This window comes from Oratosquilla oratoria, chromosome 7, assembly GCF_046742065.1.
Source record: "Oratosquilla oratoria isolate Oo_2021 chromosome 7, ASM4674206v1, whole genome shotgun sequence".
Lineage (NCBI taxonomy): Eukaryota > Metazoa > Arthropoda > Malacostraca > Stomatopoda > Squillidae > Oratosquilla > Oratosquilla oratoria.
Genome location: NC_134783.1, coordinates 45,156,076 through 45,179,573, shown reverse-complemented (window position 1 = coordinate 45,179,573; position 23,498 = coordinate 45,156,076). Strand labels below are relative to the sequence as shown.

The 23,498-nt window shown below is 35.7% G+C and overlaps 1 protein-coding gene across 1 annotated transcript in view; it reads left to right on the top strand.

The window, feature by feature from the left end:
• LOC143027138 (uncharacterized) overlaps nt 1-23,498 on the top strand; it is a 426,550-nt gene that overhangs the window by 375,856 nt on the left and 27,196 nt on the right. Inside the window, exon 22 of the mRNA XM_076188192.1 lies at nt 4,081-4,290. Within this exon, the coding sequence (XP_076044307.1) occupies nt 4,081-4,290 (210 nt within the window). The remainder of the gene's footprint in view (nt 1-4,080; nt 4,291-23,498) is intronic.

Sequence of the window (23,498 nt, the reverse complement as noted above, 5' to 3'; positions counted from 1 at the left end):
AAAGGTAAAAAAAAAGGATATCAGGACAATATAGAATTTGTGAAAAGGAAGTAAAAAAGTGGGATCTGAAAAAGACCTGGGAGTGATCATCACAAAAGATATGTCCCCTGACAAACATATAAACAAAATTTCGGCGAAACCTATAACATGCTAAGATCAATTAAAGTGGCATTTACTTACTTGGATGAAGAAATGGTAAAGCAAATATTAGTCACACTGAAAAGGCCTAAATTGAAGTATGCAGCAACAAGGAAGATTGAGAGAATCCAGAGAGCAACTACGAAGATGGTCCCAACACTAAAAAATGTCATATGGAGAAAGATTGTCAAAGCTAGAACTACCGACTCTGGAACAGAGAAGAGAAAGAGGTGACTTGTTGATTACAGAATTATGAGAGGAAATGGAAATCCTTGATAGAGATGACTTACTAAATTGGGATAAGAGAAACACAAGAGGGCATGGAAGGAAACTCAAAAAGGACAGTTATAGAAGAGACCTGAAAAAACATCTTTCCCCACAGAGTGGTGGATGTATGGAACATACTAGACGAAACAATGGTAAGTGCAAAAACAATACAAGAATTTAAGAGCAAATTAGATATAGCAAAATAGAGACAGGACATCACAAGCATAGCTCCCCTTCCCATAAGATACAACTAGGTAAATGCAACAGATAAATACCTAGAATGAAAGATACAATTTTAGAAAAACATTTTTCCAATTTGAGGGAAAAAAAAAAAAAAATGGAAAACATGTTAAAACCTATGTTCAAACAAATATTTGCAAAGAGTCAATGAAAATATATTTTTTCAAGACTGGTTTCATTAAAAAGATCTGAAACTACAAAGAAAGCCAGAGACGTGGTATTGAAAAGGTGGAAAAGAGGAAACAAAATAACTATGGAATAGTACAGAAGGGTTATAAGTGAATACATAAGAATCCGTAGAGAGAAAGAGAAATTTTAAAAGAATATTACTGACGAATACAAAGATGAATGTTCTGAGACATGAAGAAAGAATCTCTAAAGTTAACAAAAGTTTTTGAAAAGGCATCAAAACAGGCTGAATTAATGAGCAAACATTTCCATTCAGTTTTCACTACAGAAAATGATATAGTAAAAGAAATAGGAATAAACTGTAATGTAAGTTAATCATCAACTGAGAACTTATCCCAGAGGAGTGGGGTGGCATCGCTTCACTCACATGCCAATACCAATCCTACAGTGTCTCCAAGCAAGCTCCTACGCAGCCACTATTCTCATTCCAAACAGCTTTCAGTCAGACTGGTCAATTTGCCATAAGTGCTGTGGGTGTTTCCTCCTCCACCGAGGGTTGTCACCTTGTGGGTGACATCAACACCAGAGAAGCATGCCACATGCCCACATAGTTGACGCTTGCTATACCTGGGGTTTCTCACTTCAGACTTAGTCGGAATGGGATGGTGAGTTGAACCGAATAGACCTAGACTGAGTCTCACGGAATACTCTCTGATTTGGTGCATAATCATTCCAGCAATACCCAATGATTCTCCAAAGGCACTTCGTATCAAAGATGTCGAGATACCCCAGCATTCAATGTCCATGTCGCATAGCTATACAGCAAGACAAGGAGCGCATGCAATTTGAAGATTCAGATCGTAGTCCTGCATAGCGACGTTGCATTATATGATTGAGCGAGTTTGTAACACCATGGGCAATACCAATCCTTCGAAGAACCTCCTGATATGACCCACTACCGTTATACTTTACCAAGGTATACAAAGCTTCCCTAGACATCATTGTCCTCACCAAATGCATGGACAGAAAGAATTGTGTCATCCAGTAAGTCTCATGGCGAGCACTGGTCGATTATAGAATCAAGCTTAGCATAGAACATCTCTTCAAGATCATACACCTTAGTCAGGGCATATACTACAATAAGAGAGTTGAATCCCAGGTTGTGCTTCAACCGTACCAACACCACACGCTCATCAACTAAAGTAACCTCTATAACGGTATCCTGTAGTCGGTTAGAAATGCTCGCAATTAACCCCCCCAAGGTGGAGTCCCTGCTACTTATTGCACCACTCCCTGGTCTCCTCGCTTCAGAGAGAGAGAGCCAGTGCATTCATTCTAAGCCTTCTGAACTCCTCTGATAAAAAAGGGTCGTCGATTGTATTGGGAGAGGGCAAGAATATCCCAAGTGCCCATACAGAGAGCCTGGCTGGACATGCATGGACCTCATTTACAACATCCTGGCAGCCCGTGTAGTCGGCTTTGGTTTTGATGAGCAGATTGCAAAATCCGCCCCACCAAAAATACCATCTACAGATGCCATAGATTAAAGTTAAAGATTTGTCCTTCCACACCTCCACACACCACGAAGCCTAATGAGGGAAGACTAGGCTTTGGGTATACATATTAAATCCAACAGTCTCAGAGATTGTGGGAGAGTATGCTCACCCGCCACCTCAGCACTTGGGAAAGACAGATGCGGACAATGCAGCGTCGGCCCAGTTGGCAGCTGTTTTACTCAGGGTTCAAGTCAGGCAGTTCAGCCAATTTACTTCTCCAAGCCGAGAAAGGCCACCCATTCTGTCCTGAATAAAGACTGAAGAAATTTGATGCTAGCTCAATGGGGTGGGCATTTCAGCACAACTACATGTATATACACACACACATTTAAGTACATTTGTTTCTAAAGCCACAACTGAACACCACACTGGTTTGGTTTCCTACAATGGGTGAGAAGCACTGAGCATGATGTCCCGGCACCTGTGACGTGGTCATCCAAAGCGTCACTTCCTCCCTTCCCCAGCAATCTCCTTCCACCTCCTACAGTGACGCAACTCCATAGTTAGTGTATTTATCTGTATGATTAGAATTTTCCTAGCATAACAGTTTGTCTAACAAGTCATTAGTTTGTATTGACTGTTATCTTTTAACATTATTTCTAATGCTAAAATATAACTTATTTCTTCCACTATTACTTACCACTTTTTGCCTATTGTTAGATACAGAGCTTTGTCCTTCTTTCAAACATTCTGAAAGTTTTTTTGTTAAGAACTTTTGTACTATGCATTCTATCCATATTTTTACTCGCCATGTCCATCTGATTCCCTTTCATCTGGCAGCCTCAAGCCTAAGCGGCCAGACCTCCCCCACTGTGTATACTTGACGTGCAGAGCGAGAGAGTAAAAAAGTGACTATTTGCAAGGTGACTGAGGCAAGAAAGTCTTTGAAGTGCAGACACGATGGCTGAATCTCTTTTTTTTTTTCTAAGTCGTATTTGTGGATATCTGTCATGGGATTAGAACAGATGGGGTGGAAGGAAGGAGGGAAGAAGAGCGTGAGCAGAGGAAGAAATATGAAAAAGAGAATGAAAGTGATAGAACAATGGGTGATAGACTGAGAGGAAAGGAAGAAAGGGGAAGGGAGGGAGGGAGGGAGAAAGAAGAGAAATAGGTAAGGAATGTTAATTAGAGAAGGAAAGTAAGAAAGATTATTTTATTTTTGCAAAGAACGGGAATATTAATCCTTCCTAAGAGTTTAGCCTGAAGTAGTTTCAGGATTAATCCATCAACATTAGATCAGTTGTAGATGCACCAGATCCAGGCCTGAGTATCAGATGAAATGCACCCGACTTATCTCGGTTCTAAGACCATAATGCTAGGCATCCTACAGAAAAATTCTAGACAACTTGTAAGGCCATATGTACTTGTGTGTCTGTCGGTGTACTGTGCTCGCATGTTTGTGTATGCATGTGTAACGCACGTCTGTGTTCGCAGTACAAAGTACATGTTCTCATACTGAACTGCCATGGGCATGAGAGAACGTCCTGTGAATTTCGTAGCTGTGCACGTTTGTATAAGTGTGAAGGTGTTTAGCTAGCCTCGGGTATGGTACCTTGCGTGCTTGTGGAGGTGTGTAGTTGTGTGCATGACATGGAAGGTGTGTCGCTGGTCTAGCGTGCATGACGAGGTACTATGTTGATGTGAGCAGTTTTCCTGGAGTGCATGAGAAACTTGTGTTGGTGTGTGCAGTTGTCCAAGTGGTAGAAGCAGTTCGTGACTAACAGAACGGGTGGGTCCTCTGCGTATTCAGGCTCGCGCTGGAGTCTGGCGACGAAAATGCCGCTCCCCCCTGCAGTCGGCCCCCCCTACCTCTTCTTCTTCCTCGGGGGCGCAGGACCCCTGGGCACCGCGTCGCGAGGATTCTAGGGGGTCCGACCCAGAATCCTGGGGGGACTTCCGAGCCTTGACAGACGCCCCCATCGCTAGGCTTGAGTCCCTCGACGAGATGGAATCCCTGCCTGTGAGTGTGTGCTGGCTTACGCCCTAACTACCTGAAAAAACCGTCGTACTACTACTACTACTACCCATCGCCTTCTACTACTACTACTACTGCTGCTGCTGCTGCTATTTATACTCATCACTTGTGCTCTTTCTTGCCTTGACTACCTTTTTCTATCCCCCCACCTTGCCTTCTCATCCTTCTCCTTCTCCTCCTCCTCTCCCGCCTCCTCCTCTTCCTACTCCTCTTCCTTTGCCTCCTCCTCTTCCTTCCTTCTTCCTCCTCCAACTCCTCCTCCTCCTTCTTCTTTTGGATCCTTTTGTGATGACTGACCTTACTCAGCATCTCTGCGTAGCCCCAACCAATCCCCCTTTATTGATGTTTTGATGCGCTGACAAAAAAAATAAATCTTTAGAAATGTGGCCAGACATCGTATTCATGTTGTTTCAAAACAGTATTACGTAATTCCTGTTTCTATCCCCCACAACCCCCCTCCCTCCATCTTGTCTTTTCTTAACCAGCCAAGTGCAACCAGTATTCTATTTACAGAGGTGTGGAAAGAGTTTGTATCCAGTCAGTAACCTTCATCGTACATACACCAAACTCAGAATTGTCTAGAATGTCCTCATATCAATTCATTATTATTCTTTTCTGAATCTTTAGGAAAGTAATTATGAAGAACTATTTGGCTGAGACATATAAATATGATCTGCACAAATTGGCATATTTTTTCTGTTTGAAAGTTGCTGAAGACTTCGTTTACAGTTCTGAAATACAAAGACTATTCTTTATCTCATGGTAGTATGTATATATCAATATTTTATTTCACTCTATACAATATCACTTTATCCAAAATTCCATGTCACAAATCTCTGCCAAGTGGGTCTCAACAGAAAACAGTTGAAGATCAATTCATCAGAGAACTATTTACAAATGCAGGTTACTGGAACATACAACTTCCTTGACATCTACTATGGCCCTAGGATCGCAATGTACCCATAGCTTTGCAAATACAGAAAGTCATCACCAAAATCAATGTTAAGAAATTATTTAACATAGAGTACTTAAAAGCATGAGAGTATTTGGATAATCACCTGTCACTTTGTAGATGGCTTGCAAGAACTGAACTCATGTAAGATTATAATGGAAGAAGCAATTCCCTGTTGTACCATATGGCACCACAGTCCACCCTAAGCTCCCTGTAAGCTTGCATGTAACATGAGAAGTACAACTTTGTCACCCCCCCTTATTTTATTTATTTTACTTGTTTATTTATGTTGGTACATAAACATGCCACATGGTTTTTTTTTATTATTCTCAATATTATACATGCTACATATTGAATTATGTGTGTCTGTTGATGCAAGTGCACCATATTTGCATTTGTAACACTTCGTAACTCATCTGCGTTTAAGATTTTATATATAACAAAGCAGCCATGTATGTGTAAGTACTGATGTATTCAAATATATATATATATATATATATATATATATATATATATATATATATATATATATATATATATATATATAATCTTTGTGAGACCAATGATGCATACTTGCAAGTGGTGGTCCTGCAAGATAGACATCGGAGAGAATCATCTCCCCACTGTCCATCACCAGAATTATTCAACGCCATATGGAGGTGCAGCCCCAAGGGGCTGACACTTGATCTCCAGACCAGATTTAAGATGTCTTATAAATTCCAACTATAATCTCTCCACTTTTCACATAAAGAGAGCTGACAACCGGCTGGCAACTGCTCACATCGTGATTGCCCAATTCTTACATACCATAGACAACAGTCCAAAGATTCTTTGCAGAGAGATCTATGAGTGGGCCTAAGGACCGTTTCCATTTGCTTTGGGTCTGCGAATACTCAGTCAAACTCAAGGGAATAATTGTTATTATCATTATCACATGTATGTGGATGAAGTCTTCACAGTGTGCTAAGATGGGAAGAGCAATGGATAGGTTTTGGATGGGCAAGGATTGGTGTATTATTCGCCACGGACACCACTATTATATGGAGAAATAGACCCATATGTATGTGAGTGTATGTGTGAATATAGTCATGTATTTGTGTATGCATATTTGTATGCAACATCTGTGTGCATGTGAGTCTATTTACTTGATTGCACGATTGTGTGTGTATATATATAACACACACATATATATATATATATATATATATACATATATATAAATATATATATATACATATATATGAATATATATATACATATATATACATATATATATATACATATATATAAATATATATATATATATATATATGTATATATATATATGTGTGTGTGTGTATTTAATCACGAAGAACCCACAGTCGGAATAAAAGGAAACTTAGAGGAAAGTGTAACTTCTATATTTCGTCTAATAGCTATAGCCCTCTTCAGGAAAGTACAAGTTACAAGAAATGATAAGACATAAATATAATTGAGATGTAAGTGGAGGAGGAACAGATATAGCTTAACACAAGAATGTTCAAACTTGAATATTTCCAAAGCTTAATGGTCACCCTCCCGACCCCGCTCCCCCACCACTCCTGACCCTGCATCCCTTCTGACCTCACACCACTACCCACATATCCCCTCCCTTCTGACTCCGCCCTGCATGACAGAATGTTTTGTGTCAAACTATATCTGTTGCTCCTCCACTTATATCTCAAATTTATTTATGTCTCAATGATTTCTTGTAACCTGTACTTTCCTGAAGAGGGCTATAGCTATTAGCCGAAATATAGAAGATACACTTTCTTCTGAGTTTCCTTTTATTCCGACTGTGGGTTTTTCGTGATTATTTTTACAAATACGCTAATACATTTTGTCCAAGTAATATATATATATATGTATATATATATATATATATATATATATATATATATGCATATGTATATATGCATATGTATATGTATGTGTATATGTATACATATACTGTATATAAATGTATGTGTGTGTTATATATGTGTATATATATGTGTGTGTGTGTGATATATAATATATATATATAGTTGTCGATTACGGTAAAATATTCAGGGCTTCTTTTACTTCTTTTTTATTATCATTATTTTGTTAGTCTCCTGAGCGATAACTCCAGGCTACAATTGCCGCCCGTAAAAGTGCCGCCTCCGGGCATATGGCCCCCTCTACCCCCCCCCCATGTGAGGGACCTGTGTGTGTGTGTGTGTGTGTGTGTTTATATGTATATATTTGTTTATATGTATATATACACTATATATATATATATGTATATATATATAAAATATATGAATATGTATACATACGTATATGCATTTGTGTATAATATATATATACATATATATATAATATATATGAATATGTATACATACGTATATGCATTTTGTGTATATATATGTATATATATATGTATACACATGTATATGCATTTCTTTTTATATACACTCCTCCCTCAATTTAAGAACGCTCCATATACCAATTTTCGCTATAACGAACAAAAAGAATTGTCCCAAAAATCGAAATACGAACTAAAAATTCGCCATAACGAATAAAATCATGTTGAAAAAAATTACCGTGTTTTTAAATCATAAATATTAAAAAGAAAATTATTTTTACATCATAAATATAAAAAAAAATGTCATATGTCCAGGTAAAAAAAAAATAAAAGTGAAAATAGATACGTACGTTTGTTATTGTTTTAAAAAAAACGCCGTGTACTGCTCGGTCTACTCACTCGGTCTCGGTTAATCGTGGATTATTAGCATTATTTCAAGTGACATTATGCCTCCTAAGCGTCCAGGAAGCCCTAATAAGGATGGTGATAAGCCTAAGAGGGCTAGGAAAGCAATATATCTAGATACTAACTTGTCTGTGCTAAAGAAAAGTGACAAAGGAATGAGAGTGAAGATCATCGCAAATTTGTTTTGGCTTGGCTGCTACAACTGTAGTGACTATTAAGAAAGAAATTTGTAAGAACCTATCTCGCATTATATAATGGATTTATATGGGAAAAAAGTGCTCGATTTAAGTATATTCGATATACGAACGGTTTTTCAAGAACATAACTAGTTCGTAGAGGGAGGAGTGTGTTTATATATATATATATATATATATATATATATATATATATATATATATATATGTATATATATATATATATATATACATATAATAGTATCTGTGTGCATATGTGTGTGTAAGTGTTTGTGTGTTCTAATAACAACTGTTACCTCGATTTTTAATGACTGGAGATCCGGAGCCCCACAGTGGCTGGCAATGACCCTTCAATTCCTCTCATAGATCTCTCTGGGAAGAAATGCAGGACTGTTTGTGTCGCATTAGTACAAACAGAACAAGAGTGACCCGTTGTCCAATTTCCACGTGTGATAGGGTGAGATCCTGGGCCCGTTCCAGGGACCAAATGGCAGACCATCGGAGCATCACCTCTATACAGAGTTGAGGGTGTCGGCAGATTTTGAACATGTGTAACTTAGAAACTATCCTCTTTGATGTCCATCTCACAATATATTTCATGGCCGATACCTTTGCTTCTATCCTTATGTACATTCTCAATGCCGAAGAGGTGGAATCAGAGACATAGTAAGGGAGATATTCGATCTGGGTAGCAAAAATGAAGGGATAGATAGTTAAGTGATAAGTATTCTTTATTGAAAGGAGATCACTTTTCAATCATTACAAAAAATTTGGTCGACTCTTGTCATATGGGGTGTCAATGATTTACTGCATTATTGACTGTATACGAGGATGGCCATCTCACAGGTACTCTTTGTTAGGTCCTGTCATTGTGTGTGTGTGTGTGTGATTGTGTGTGTGTGTGTATGTGTTACAATGTAGTAGGGGAGTTTGGGAGGGTACCAAGAGGAGAAATTTAAAGTTATATGTGGGCAGATGATGAGATGTACAAGGGCAGTGTACATAGGTACAGGGGTACAAAGGTGGCAATAAGTTGGCGAATTTTAAAGGAGAGAGACTGGAAGAAGAGGAGAGATTTAGGTATTTAGGTAGTGGGGGTGGAGGTAAATTAAAGAATAAGGGAAACAAGTAAGTGCCTTGGGGGAATAAAAAGTGTCATGAAGAATAGGCATCTGGGGATGAATATAAAGAGAAGATTCTATGAAGGTGATTGTGTCCACAACACTGTATGGGGTACAACCTTGGAATTCAAAAGAGTCAGAAAGGAAGAATCTAAAGGTGTTTAAGATGAAGTTTTTTGAGAAGTATGATTGGGGTACAAGGACCTATAGGGTGAGATATGAGATGAGGCTGAAAGTGGGGGTGAAAAGAGTCGGCAGACAGAGTTGATCTAAAAATTCTGGGATGGTTTAGGCATAAGGAAAGACTAGGCAAAGAAAGGGTATTGGAATGCGGAAGGCAGAGGTGGATGGGGTGAGCTTGAAGGAAATGGGAGTGAGCATGAGACAGATGTGAATGAAGAGTGATTGTAAATGGATGAAAAATTGACGTAGCCCAAAGGAATTTCCTTTCGTTTGTGCTCAGTGGTGGAAGGGGGAGGGTCACTGTGTAATGAATCAGTGGGGATAAACCAGGTTCGGCTGTCGGGCCTTCCTGTGGAGGTGCTGTGTCTTGCTGCATTGCTTTTGACCCAGGCAGGAAAGGGATGCCCCTTCATCCACAAGGAGCTAAGATAGAAGGGACAAGAGATGGGCATTAGATTGGTGTGAGATGGGGGAAATGTGGGTTTATGACTTGACTAGGCCATCTTCCTTACAAAGAAGTCATAACTTGATACACGTATATGTACATATATACATTTATTCATATATGTACATATATGAATATATGTGTGTGTGTGTGTGTGTGTGCGTGCATGTGTGTGTGTGTGTCAGAGGGGGAAGCACGCGTGTTCAGATTGTATAAATAAATAATGTTGGCACTAAGAATGTGTCCTGGGTCTTCTTCTTTTTTCAAAAATATATTTGCTACCTGTGCAGGTTAGTTTGGGCAATACAAATTTGAGGAGTCTAGTTTATTGACTAGCTTGAACTAGTCTAACCAGGTTAATAAATTTGTAATACAGTGCTAATGGTTTAATATAATTTTCACCAGGTTTTTTTTTTTTTTTTTTTGCAAGTTATATTTTTTCAACAACATAAACAATTAAATAGTGCACTTCTTTTTCTTTTGAATGTGTCTGTATACAGTTCCCTACACTCCCTTACTTTATGCAATTTACTTTCAAGCTTTCACATATTGAGCCGCACTATGAAAACCGAACAACTGGTAATTGCTTGTTTAAATGATTAGTCATATTTCATTACAGTACAGCTATTCTTTCTATGATTTCATTCAGTAAAAGTTATGTGTCAAAGAACCTAATAAACAAGCAATAACAGTTTAAAAGCAATACACACACGCGCACACACATATACGTGTGTATGTGTGTGTGTGTGCAGTGCGTTCCATTTTGTTGTTTGTTTACCTCTGCAGCAATATCTCCCCTTGATGTTGCCCATTGCTCGAGATGCGTTTTTGGTCCGTTGCATTTGGTAAATTCCCTATTTTATTTTTTTTAAATGTTACACAACCCCTTACCCCCTTTACCCCACATTCCAATTACCTAACTATATCAAACGCATCGTGTGATCAGACTTTCTCTCGACATGACAATGCCCAACTCATAGATATGATTTGTATCTTCAGATCTTCTCTCGCCGGGATAAAATTTTGTATTTCCTCCACTCGTTATTTATTATTATCCAGATACCTCAAAGTCCCTGGCTCTTGTTTTGTTTTGTTTTCTTCTTCTTTTCCTTTCTTGTTTTAGTTTTAGTTTTGTTGTCATTGTTTTTATTTGGTTATTGAGTTGTTGTTGTTGTTGTTGTTGTTTTTCTCTCTCCTGGTCAATCCCCAGGAGAGATATCCTTTGAAATGCAGCCTTTTATTTTCTCCAAGATCCTACTTTTCCATAGTTGTCTGCATCGCTTTCATTTACGTTATTTTCCATTATTTCAAAGTTATATTATAATTTTCTTGTTTCCTATTGTATTTTTTGTCCTCTGTTTTTATTTTCATGTTCAATTTATAAAATATTTACCTGAATATCTATGTACTTTTCTGTACAATGTGAGCATGTGCACACATACACACACACACACACACACACACACACACACACACACGACAGTCGAAGTGACAGCGAAGTTTGGAACTCCAAGAAAAAATTCAAATTTCGTGGATCTCAACGACGAGGGAATACCTGTGGAAAATGGAAGGAGATGAGGAAGGGGACGAACGGGTCCCGGAAGTCAGAAGAAATGTCAACAAGAGGTGCGCAGACGATAGAGGTGAAGTCGAAGAGCTTAGTAAGAATGTAAAAATTAGAAATATAGAGAATACCAGCGCAATGGAAGGTGAAGATAATTATTTCCATGGATTTAATGAGGGAGGACATGACAACCTCCCCCCGATTAGCAAGTCTAGAGGATTAACTAGAGAAACTGAACGAACAGTGGGAGGTTAGGTTCGGTCAACTTACACGGATTACACAAAGAGTTGATAAATTGGAAGAACTAAAGAAGGAGAACCAAAACCTAAACAAAGAAATAGAAGAATTAAAAAACAGTTAAAAGAAGTAAAGGATGAGAATGAGGAACTAAAGAAGAAGAATAAAGAGAATAAAGAAGCCATAGCAAAAGAGGTACAGGTTTGGAAAAAAGTCCAAGAGAACAAAATTTAATTTAGAGATATAGTAAAACAACAGATGAAATAACAAACCAAGGACACAGTTATTAAAGTGATGAAAGAGAAGGAGAGTATAGTATGAGACTTAGCGGATAAAAATAAATGTACAATTATATTAGGGATGGAAGAGAAGCATAATCCAAATAGGACTACAAAGGAAAAAGAGAAGGAAAAAATAAACAAGATATTAGTAGTTCAAAAAGATGAATCAGAAACAGGGAAAGAAATTGAAGAAATACATAGAATAGGGAAATACAATATAGATAAGACCAGACCAATTAAGATTAAATTCAGGTCACAAACGACAGCAGAGAATATCTTAGCAAAAACAGGGAAACTAGCAAAAAGTAATCTATATAAACAGGTATGGATAAAAAGAGAGATGAATACAGAGGAAAGAGAGGAAGAGAAAATAAGAATAGAAGCTAAGGGAAAAAAACGAGAACAGAACAAAGAGAAATTCTATTGAGTAGTGGATATGAAAGTGAGGAAATGGTTCATAGCAGAGAAAAACGGAAGGGAGACAGAAAACAGAATGGAGGTAGCAGAAAATCAAGAGTGTCTTACACAAATATATATGGCTTAATAACAGGCTTGAATGAACGGAATGATTACCTGAAGGAAAAAGAACCGGACATAATGGGAATTGTAGGCAAAATTGAAAGGTCCACTAACACCCAACAGTGTAGGACATGGTGCATATAATCATTGGATTAGAAATAGAGAGGTAAAACAAGGGGGTGAAGTTATGTTCCTGACTAAGAAGGATATAGATGTGAGGAATGTCACATATGGAAAGAGTAGAGTAGAGATGATTATGATGGAAGTGGAGTACAGGGATGGGAAGAGCAGGAAGTTTGTGGTAAATTATGTGCCTCCTAAAACGGCTTCGTGGGAAGAGAGAAAACACAAAAATATGTTAAAAGACACAAGGATAACACTACATAAGGTAATGAAAGATGGAGGAAGAATAATTATAATGGGTGACTTTAATTGTAAAGAAATCTGCTGGGAAGAGATGATAGTGAAGGGTGGAGATGACCTATGGGGAAATGTACTACTTGATATGATTATAGAACATACAATGACGCAATGGATACAAGAGAATACTAGGTATAGAAATGAGGAAGAACCATCGAGACTGGACCTAATAATCACACCAAAACCTGAAATAGTGGACAAGATTGAATATAAGACACCAATAAGTAAAAGTGACCACATATTGGTTGAACTGGAACTAAATGAGGAAAAATACATTGAAAAAACGAACAATATAGAGGGAAGATTGGTGTATGAAAAAAGATTTTTTTTTTATAAAATAAGAGAATTCTTTCAAAAAGCAGACTGGGAAAGGATACACAAGGAGGAAACAACAGAAGAGAAATGGAATATTTTGACAAAAATTTATAAAGGAATGGAAAAGTATGTTCCAAGACAAAAACAAGAAGTAACAAGAAAATAAATAATGAATCAATTAAGTAATCTCGATGACAGAAAATCGCATGGACCAGATGAAATGGCAAACTGGATTTTAAGAGAATGCAAGAACGAACAAACAGACAAAATACAGTCTAATAAGCAGTTCATTGAAAGAAGGAAAAGTTCCAGAAGATTGGAAAAGAGCAAATGTAGTACCAATATATAAAGGGAGAAACAAGGAAGACCCTACTAACTATAGACCAGTCTCTCTTACAAGTACGATAGCTAAAATTTGTGAAAGAATGATCAAAATTAGATTGGTAAGGCATTTGGGAAAAAACAACGTACTAAATCCAAGCCAGTTTGGATTTAGACAAGGACGATCATGCGTCACAAACTTAGTGTGTTTCTATTCAAGGCTAATAGATGTAATACAAGAAAGAGATGGATTGGCTGATTGTGCATTTCTAGATCTGAAAAAAGCTTTTAATAAGGTGACACATAAGAAATTGCTAAAGAAATTAGAAACTGCAGGAGGAATACAGGGCAAACTGCTGAAGTGGATGGAAGACTTGCATGAAAAAAAAAATGAGAGTAGCGATAAGAGACAAACACTCTAATTGGGATGAAGTGATTAGTGGAGTTCCACAAGGAATAGTTCTGGCCCCAATAATGTTTGCTATATATAAATATATATATATATATATATATATATATATATATATATATGTATATATATATAAATATATATATATATATATATATATATATTAATATGGATAAAGGAATTGAAAGTTATATGAGCTCCTATGCGGACGATGCAAAATCGTTGAAAAAAGTAAACACTGTAGAAGATTGTGAGTCGCTACAGTGATCTCAATAAAGTATGGGAATGGAGTAGGAAGTGGGAGATGGAATTCAATATTAAGAAGTGTAGTATAATGGAAATTGGAAGAAGCAAAAAAAAAATTGTGGGATCACATAAATTGGGAGAGGAAGAAATTAAAAAAGTAGAAAATGAGAAGGACCTGGGAGTCATTATTATGAATAATATGTCCCCTGAGAAACATATAAACAAAATTTTTGGAGAAACTTATAATTTGATAAGAATCAAAGTGGCATTTACATACCTGAACGAAGAAATGGTGAAGAAAATACTAGTCACTTTGATAAGACCAATATTGGAATATGCAGCGACGACGTGGTCACCAAATTAAAAAAAATGTATAACAAAACTTGAAAAAATACAACACTTACAGAACTATCATATGAGGAGAAACTATCAAAACTTGAGCTACAGACATTAGAGCAAAGAAAAGAGAGAGGAGACTTGATAACTATTCATAGAATCATGAAAGGCTTGGAAACTATTGATAGAGAGGATCTAATAAAATGGGATAGTAGAGATACAAGAGGACACGGAAAGAAAATCAAGAAAAACAGTTATAGAAGAGACCTGAAAAATAACAGCTTTCCCCACAGGGTAATAGACGTTTGGAACAAGTTAGATGAAAATGTAGTGTATGCAAGAACGGTACACGAATTTAAAAGCAGTCTAGATAAAACGAGATATGAAGACGGGACACACGAGCAGCTCCCCTTCCCGTAAAATACAACTAGGTAAATACATCTAGGTAAATACAACTAGGTAAATACACGCTAATGACTACCTAGAACAGGAAAAATCAGATATAATGGGGTTTGTGGAGACGAAATTGAAAGGATCATTACCACCAAATATTATAGGTCAAGGATTATACAATTGTTGGATCAGAAACAGAGGAACAAAGCAGAGAGGAGGAGTCATGTTGCTAACCAAGAAAAACGTAAATGCGACAAAAATCACAGAAGGAGAGAACAATGTGGAGTTGATTGTTGATAAGAGTTGAGGATAGAGATATGAAAAATAGAAAATATGCAGTGATTTATGCCCCGCCTAAAGCACACGCATGGAATGAAAGTGAACACTCCAAAATGCTGGAAAACACAAGAGAAACACTAAATTAAATGCTAAAGAAAGAAATCTGGTGATTATGGGCGATTTTAACTCGAAAGAAATATGTTGGGAAGAAATGACTGTGAAAAGTGAAGAAGATTACTGGGGAGACATATTACTGGAAATGACCATTGATTACACATTGACACAATGGGTCAAGGAAAATACCAGATATAGAAATAACGATGAACCGTCGAGATTGGATTTGATATTCACATCAGAACCCGAAAATGTGAATAAAATCGAATACAAGACGCCAATTGGAAAAGTGATCACATACTACTAGAACTAGAATTAAATGAAGAAACAACAATAGAAATAAATGAAAAACACAGAAAAGGAACACTGATGTTTTATAAAACTGATTTTAAGAAACTTGGACAATTCTTTCAAGAAACAAATTGGGAAATTTTTGATAATGAAGAAACAAAGGTGCAAGAGAAATGGACAATTTGGAAGGAAATCTATAATGGAGTGGACAAGTATGTACCAAGACAAGAACAGGAAAGAGTATACATAAAATTCTGGTACAATAAAAAGTGCAGTGAAGCAAAAGACAAAAGAGATAAAGCCTCGAAAAGATGAAAAAAATCTGAGAAATGGAAAATATACACCAAAGAAGTGAATATGTAAGAATACGTAGAGAGCCAAAAAGAAATTATGAAAAGGACATAATAGACAAATGTAAAGATCAACCCAAATTATCTTTTAGATATGTAAACGTCAAACTAAAAAACAAACAGTGAATACTTAAATTACATCAATGTAATAGAGAATACACAGAGAATATAGAAATGGCAGATATTATGAACAAACATTTCAAATCGGTGTTCACCAAAGAAAAAAAAATATACAAAATTATAACCAAAGAAATGAAGTAAAATTTCCCCTAATGAAGGAATTAAATATTACTCAGAATGAAATAAGGAATCAAATACTAAAGCTTGACGTTAATAAATCACATGGCCCGGACGGAGTTGCAAACTAGATACTAAAGGAATGTATAGATGAACTAACAGGAAAAATATACAAAATAGTTCAATGCTCATTCAAAGAAGGAAAATTACCAGGAGACTGGAAAAATGCCAACATAGTGCCAATATATAAGGGATTATTAAAGGAAGACCCAACAAATTACAGACCGGTGTCCCTAGCGAGTACAATAGTTAAAATTTGTGAATCGTCAAAGATGGACAAAATATCTGGAGAACAATATACTGAACCCGAGGCAATTTGGATTCTGACAGGGAAGATCATGTACCACTAATTTGATTTATTTCTATTCAAGATTGATAGATACATTACAAGAAAGGGATGGCTGGGCAGACTGTGCCTTCCTGGACTTACAAAAAGCATTTGATAAGGTACCACACAGAAAATTGCCAAATAAACTGAAAACAATAGCTGGCATACATGGAAAACTATCAAATTGGATGGAGGATTTTCTACATGGAAGAAAAATGAGAGTAGTGCTCAGAGACAAATATTCAAAGTGGGAAGAAATGAGTAGTGGCATCCCACAGGGATCAGTGCTAGCTCCGATAATGTTTGCTATATATGTGAATGGCATGGACGAAAGTATTGAATATTGCATGAATTTCTTTGCGGATGACGCAAAGTTATTAAAGAAAATAAGATCCGAAAAAGACTGTGAGTCCTTACAGAGTGATCTGAACAAAGTCTCAGAGTGGAGCAAGAAATAAAAAGTAGAATTCAACATCAAGAAATGCAGTATAATCGAATTTGGAAAAACAAGAATAGAATATCAGGACAATATAAAATGGATGAAAAAGAAGTAAAGAAAGTTAATTATAAAAAGGACCTACGACATGTCTCCAGAAAAACATATAAATAAAATAGTCGGAGAAACATACAATTTGTTGAGATAAATAAAGGTGGATTTTAAATACCTGGATAAGGAAATGATAAAAAAAAAAAAAATTAAAACACTGATAAGGCCAAAACTGGAATATGCAGCGATGATATGGTCACCCAGTACAAAAAAGATGGCCCCAACACTTTCAAACTTGACACATGAACAAAGATTGGCCGAACTGGAATTGCCAACCCTGGAACAAAGAAGAGAACAAGGGGACCTACTAGCCATCTACAGGATTATGAAAGGCAAGGAATGCCTTGATAGAGAGGACTTATTAAAGTGGGACAAAGGAAAAACAAGAGGACATGCAATGAAACTTGAAAAGGACAGCTACAGAAGAGACCTGAAAAAGAACAGCTTCCCACACAGAGTGATAGACATTAGGAACAAACTGAATGAAAAAATAGTGTGTGCAAACACCATACAAGAATCTAAGAACAAACTTGATCTTGCGAGATACAAAAATGGGTTACCACGAGCATAGCTCCCCTTCCCGTAAAATACAACTAGGTAAACACACACACACACACACACCGGGCGGAGATAAGTTGGGTTTGTCTCCTTTCACGTGTAACCCCTGTTCACCTAGCAGTGAGTAGGTACGGGACGTTAGTCAAGGAGTTGTGACCTTGCTGTCCCGGTGTGTGGTGTGTGAGTGGTCTCAGACCTACCCAGAGATCGGCAAATAATGAGCTCTGAGCTCACTGCCGTAGGGTGGCGTCTGGCTGTCTCGACAGAGACTGCAGCAGATCCGAGGTGAATACACACACACACACACACACATACATTGGCTTGGTGTAGTGGGTAGTGTCGTGGCTTTTCACGCGGACATTGAAACTTCACAACATTTGCAGCCGGTACTATCTCCCTTGAGCAAAGAGAAGAGAATGTGGTGCGTGTAAGGTGGCAGCATTACCCATGGATTGGGTAATACAAGCTTTGTGTATATATGTGCAATGTATGCATGTGCACATGGACACACATGTGCAAATATATATATATATATATATATATATATATATAAATATATGTACTGTATATATATACAGAATGTATGTGGTTGCACTGTGTGTGCAGGCATATATGTACACGTGAGTGCAGTTGTGTGTGTGTACATACATCTATGCAACTCACCATGGTCTTGGATCTCATGTTAGACTTGTGATCGACAGCTTGTGTGCGCATGCTTGTGTACATGAATTTGTGTGTGTGCACGTCTACGTGTGTCATGTTTTGCATGCTTGTATGTGTGTGTGATTCACCATGGTGCTGGGTCACGTGCTAGACTCATGATCGATGTCTATTATCCTTCTGTGTGAGAGCTTCATAGCATGAATGGCCCAATGTATGAGAAAGGCTGTAACCTTGCCACGTACACAAGTCTTGTCTTGCTCAAGGAACTAAATAACAGCTTCCAGTACTGTGATGCTATTCAAGCTCTAAGCAAGACTCAATCACGATTGTCCTAAGTGAAAAGAGACGCTAACCACTACACCACCACCGTGTAAAAACACATGTATGTGTGTCCATACATGCGTATGTGTGTGCGTGCACTTTCACACATACATGTTCATTTCAGATTTTTTTTTAGTTTCTTTTAATTCATTTCCAGTACTATTATCCTCCTTTACTTTCTAACCTTCCTTTTGACCTCTTTCAACCCGTGGCCTCCATTTGCCTCTCCTCTAACTTCTTTCCTGAGCTTGTTCCTTTCGTCCTGGGCCTCACACATCCTGACCTTCCACCCTTGAACCCCAAAGACCTCACCGTGATTGTCGCAGCTGCTCTGCCTTCATTAAACATTGCTCATGAAACATCGTGCACGTAGAAGAGCTGAAATGTATTGTTTCACTCTTGCTGTGGTGTTATGTATTCTATGTACAAACGTATGCATAAATGTGTAATTATACATAGCGTATGTGTATTATACTACACACACACATGCATATGTATATGTGTGTATATATATATATATATATATATATATGTATAATATATATATGCATATATATATATATATAATATATATATACATATATATACATATAAATATACATATATATATATACATATGTATATATACACATATATGTATGTTATATATAAATATATATATATATATATTTATATATATATTTATATATATATATATATATAATATATATATATATATATCTATGTATATACACATAATTCATTTAAACTCAGATATACATATGCATTCACATGTACACACCAATATGTACAAATAATTATACGTACAAGCGCATAATACAAATGTACACACACACACACACACACACATATATATATATATGTATATATATATATATATATATATATATATAACTCGGGAATCAGTTCGATATATATACAGTATATATATATATATATATATATATATATATATATATATATATATATATATATATATATACATATTAGTATTTTATTTTCTCTAGCTACATGCATGTATATGCATATGTAAATATGTATATACAGTGTATAAGTGTCTGTTTACTAATGTAGATATATACATACCGTTTCATAGTGCATATATATATATATATATATATATATATATATATATACACGTATATATATACATTAATATGTTATATACATATACTGTATATATAATTGAATATATGTACATATATATATATATATATAATGTAATATACATGTATACATGTAAAATATATATGTATGCATATACATGTGCATGCACTTGTATGTACATTTGTATATATATATATGTATATATATATATATACATATATATATAATATATATATATAAATATATATACATATATATGCATACATATATGTATACATATATATATATATATACATAAATATATATATACAATATATATATATATGTATATTACATAAATATATACATACATATATTACATATATATACATATATGTATAAATACATATACATATAACACACAGGAACCCACATTCGTAGAAAGAATAAACATCGAAAAAAGAATAATCCTAAATATCGGCTAACAACTGTAGCCCTCTTCAGGAAAGTACCTTCCTGAAGAGGGCTACAGTTGATAGCCGAAATATAGGATTATTCTTTATTCGAAGTTTATTCTTTCTCCGACTGTGGGTTCCTGTGTGTTATCTACAAATGTGCTACTACATTTCTATTTAGAAAATATATACATATATATATATATATATATATATATATATACATATATACACATTATATATATATATATATATATATATATATACCTATATATGTATACATGTATAATTGTATACTTATATGTACTAATGTATGTATATATGTGCGTTTACTTGGCTGTTTGTCCGTCCATTTGTCAGTTTTTTGTGGCGTCCTTGGTGTTAATCTTAAGGCTTCATATGTGTGTATGTAATTTACTAACAATTGACAATTTCATATAGTTCAGTAGGTTGTTTAGAGTGAAGAAGTAATGCTTCTCTCAATTTGAATTTTTTAACTGCTCAAACTTATACATATAGAATTATATAATTTCATATAGAAGTATTGCATTTGTTTTTAAAGGTGTACATTTAATGATTAAGTCTATTGGGTATTTGTATCACAGTTAAATCTCCCAATACTCTATGAAGCAACCTAATATTTGTGTGTTTTTGCAGTGTTTTTTAATTAGAGTCAAGCTCTCTTTTTGCATCCCCTATGTTTGCCATATCCTGTGACCGTCCCCTCAGCCCCTTTGACTTGAAATGCTTAAACTCCTAAACCCAATGTGTTGTGCAATCAAAACCCCCACACGGATTCTTGAGAACAAATCCCATCCTCTTTCATCTCCTTTTTCTCTATTATTATTTTTTTTCTTGTTTCTACAGTTCAGCCAAAAGTTTGAGCCGTAACCTTCTGATGACGTAAGCAGCAGTCGATTAGGTCTCCTACTTCTTGACACAGCACCTGACAATGTTTCTCTCTGCTAATCTTTTATCATAAAAAGAAAAGAAAAGAAAAACTAGCATGGGCCAATAATTGCTATGCATCCCTTTCATTAAACTGCATTTATATCATTCGTATCTTGACAAAAGAGAAGTTGATTTTTTGTTTGCATCAGCAAAGTGAAACGACAATGCTCATTGAACAAAATAACGCACGGAACCGTTTCTATTTTTTTTTTTTTTTTTTTTTTGTAGCACTCCATTTTTGTTTTGTTTTGTTTAGTACTTGCCTATGTTCAGTCGATCTATGGAGCTGTCGGCTCCACTGCATCCAGCAAATGCACACTATTTATGGCGGAGCGAAACCTTCATGCGATTCAATTAAGTCTTAGGAACAATAACATAGTGGGGGGTTGTAGCCTACTTGATTATTTATGTACACATTCATGCACATACTGCCGCGTGTGGGTGTATACTCACACACACACACACACACACACACACACACACACACACACACACACACACGCATATATATATATATGTATATATATATATATATATATATATATATATATATATATATATATATATATATATATATATATATGTATATATGTGTGTGTGTGTGCGCACAGTGTACATATGAATGAATGTATGAACATATTTGTGATGAGTGTATTTGTGTGTGTAATTGCAATTCACCATGGATTTGGATCACATGCTGGACTCGTGATCAACCATTATCACTGTCACAGAGCCACAAAGCTTGTAGAGTCCGATGTATGAGGTAATATTGTGACCTTACGTGCAACATACACCATCCTCTTGTTCATGGGAGGCCTGTATAGGGTTGCCGATTGCATAAATATTGTGCAATTAATATTTTACGGACTACAGTGGTGCCCCTATAGACCAGAGTCGCACATTTGTTATGAGTGGAGACTGTGTGTATGTATGGATATTTCATTTGCTAAATAATACATGTCCTAAACAGTTTGACAGACACACTTTACACTTATTCTCATAATTTTTTTTAATATTTTGCATTATATTAAACAACTGTGGGTATCAAAATATTCAATTTGCTTTATCCAAATCATGAACTTTAATCTGCTCATAAAAAGATAATTATAGAAATTAACTTATTAAAAGGGTACTATGAATGAGTTAGCTTTGGCATTTTGAATAAGTTTCATTTATCCCAAACTATAGAGCTACTTGCTTTCGAATATAAGTAGAATGGTCATAGATTTTTGAGAAAGATCGCATGTATGCATCAGTAATTTATAATTAGGTGCCTAAATGAATCACCTATTGATAGTCTAATGCATGCTAGGTTGGTAAATATGAAAAAAAATTAGATAACGCCATTAGAGTACAATATATATATACATACACACACACACACACACACACACACACATATATATATATATATATGTGTGTGTGTGTGTGTGTATGATATATATATATATGTATATATATATATGTATATATATATATGTATAATATATATTCTAGTGTATAATCAATGGATCACCTAAGGTGATTTTTTTTTATTACCAAAAGCATGCAACTGCCTCTACTATTTACAGGCTGCTTTTGGCCTTACCAATCATTACTACATATGAGTATTGAGAGTAAATTGACTTATCTTTAAGTATTCATTTATTTCATATCAGCCTTATATGGGCATTGCATTTTTTAAGAGGCTCTTGTTCATTATTGAATGCCTCGTTTGTATTGTGGTAATAGGATGGCATGATAAAAGCACACAAAAGTGACTGAGACATTACCTGCCAAGAATTTTGTCTCGTTTCTGGTTAAAGAAAAATCCATCAGTTTTGTCATTGTTATTATTATAACTATTATTTGGTGTGGTGAATTGTGGTTTGTGCACATTGTCATGTCTATTACTGGTAACTGTGTACACCTGTTGACGTTGCTGGAATCCTTGTTCTCTTTTATATATATATATCTTTTCTTAATTTTTGCATTTGTTATCCAAACTCTTGTTTTGGAAGAATTAATCATGGCCAAAAATTAGTAATTATCCATTACAGGACTTATGAATTTTCAGCCCTCTTTAGAAATGATGAATTTTTCATTGTTACAATTTGCAATAAAACAAACTGACTGTACCGGTTGACTTCGGTTTGATAGGAAATATGATCATTCATTAATATCCAATAATGATTTGCCCCCCATACTACATTTGTTGTCCAAAGATTCAGAATCTCCACATCCCCTGCTGATTTTGTCGACATTATTCAGTGTTGCCAGCTGCAG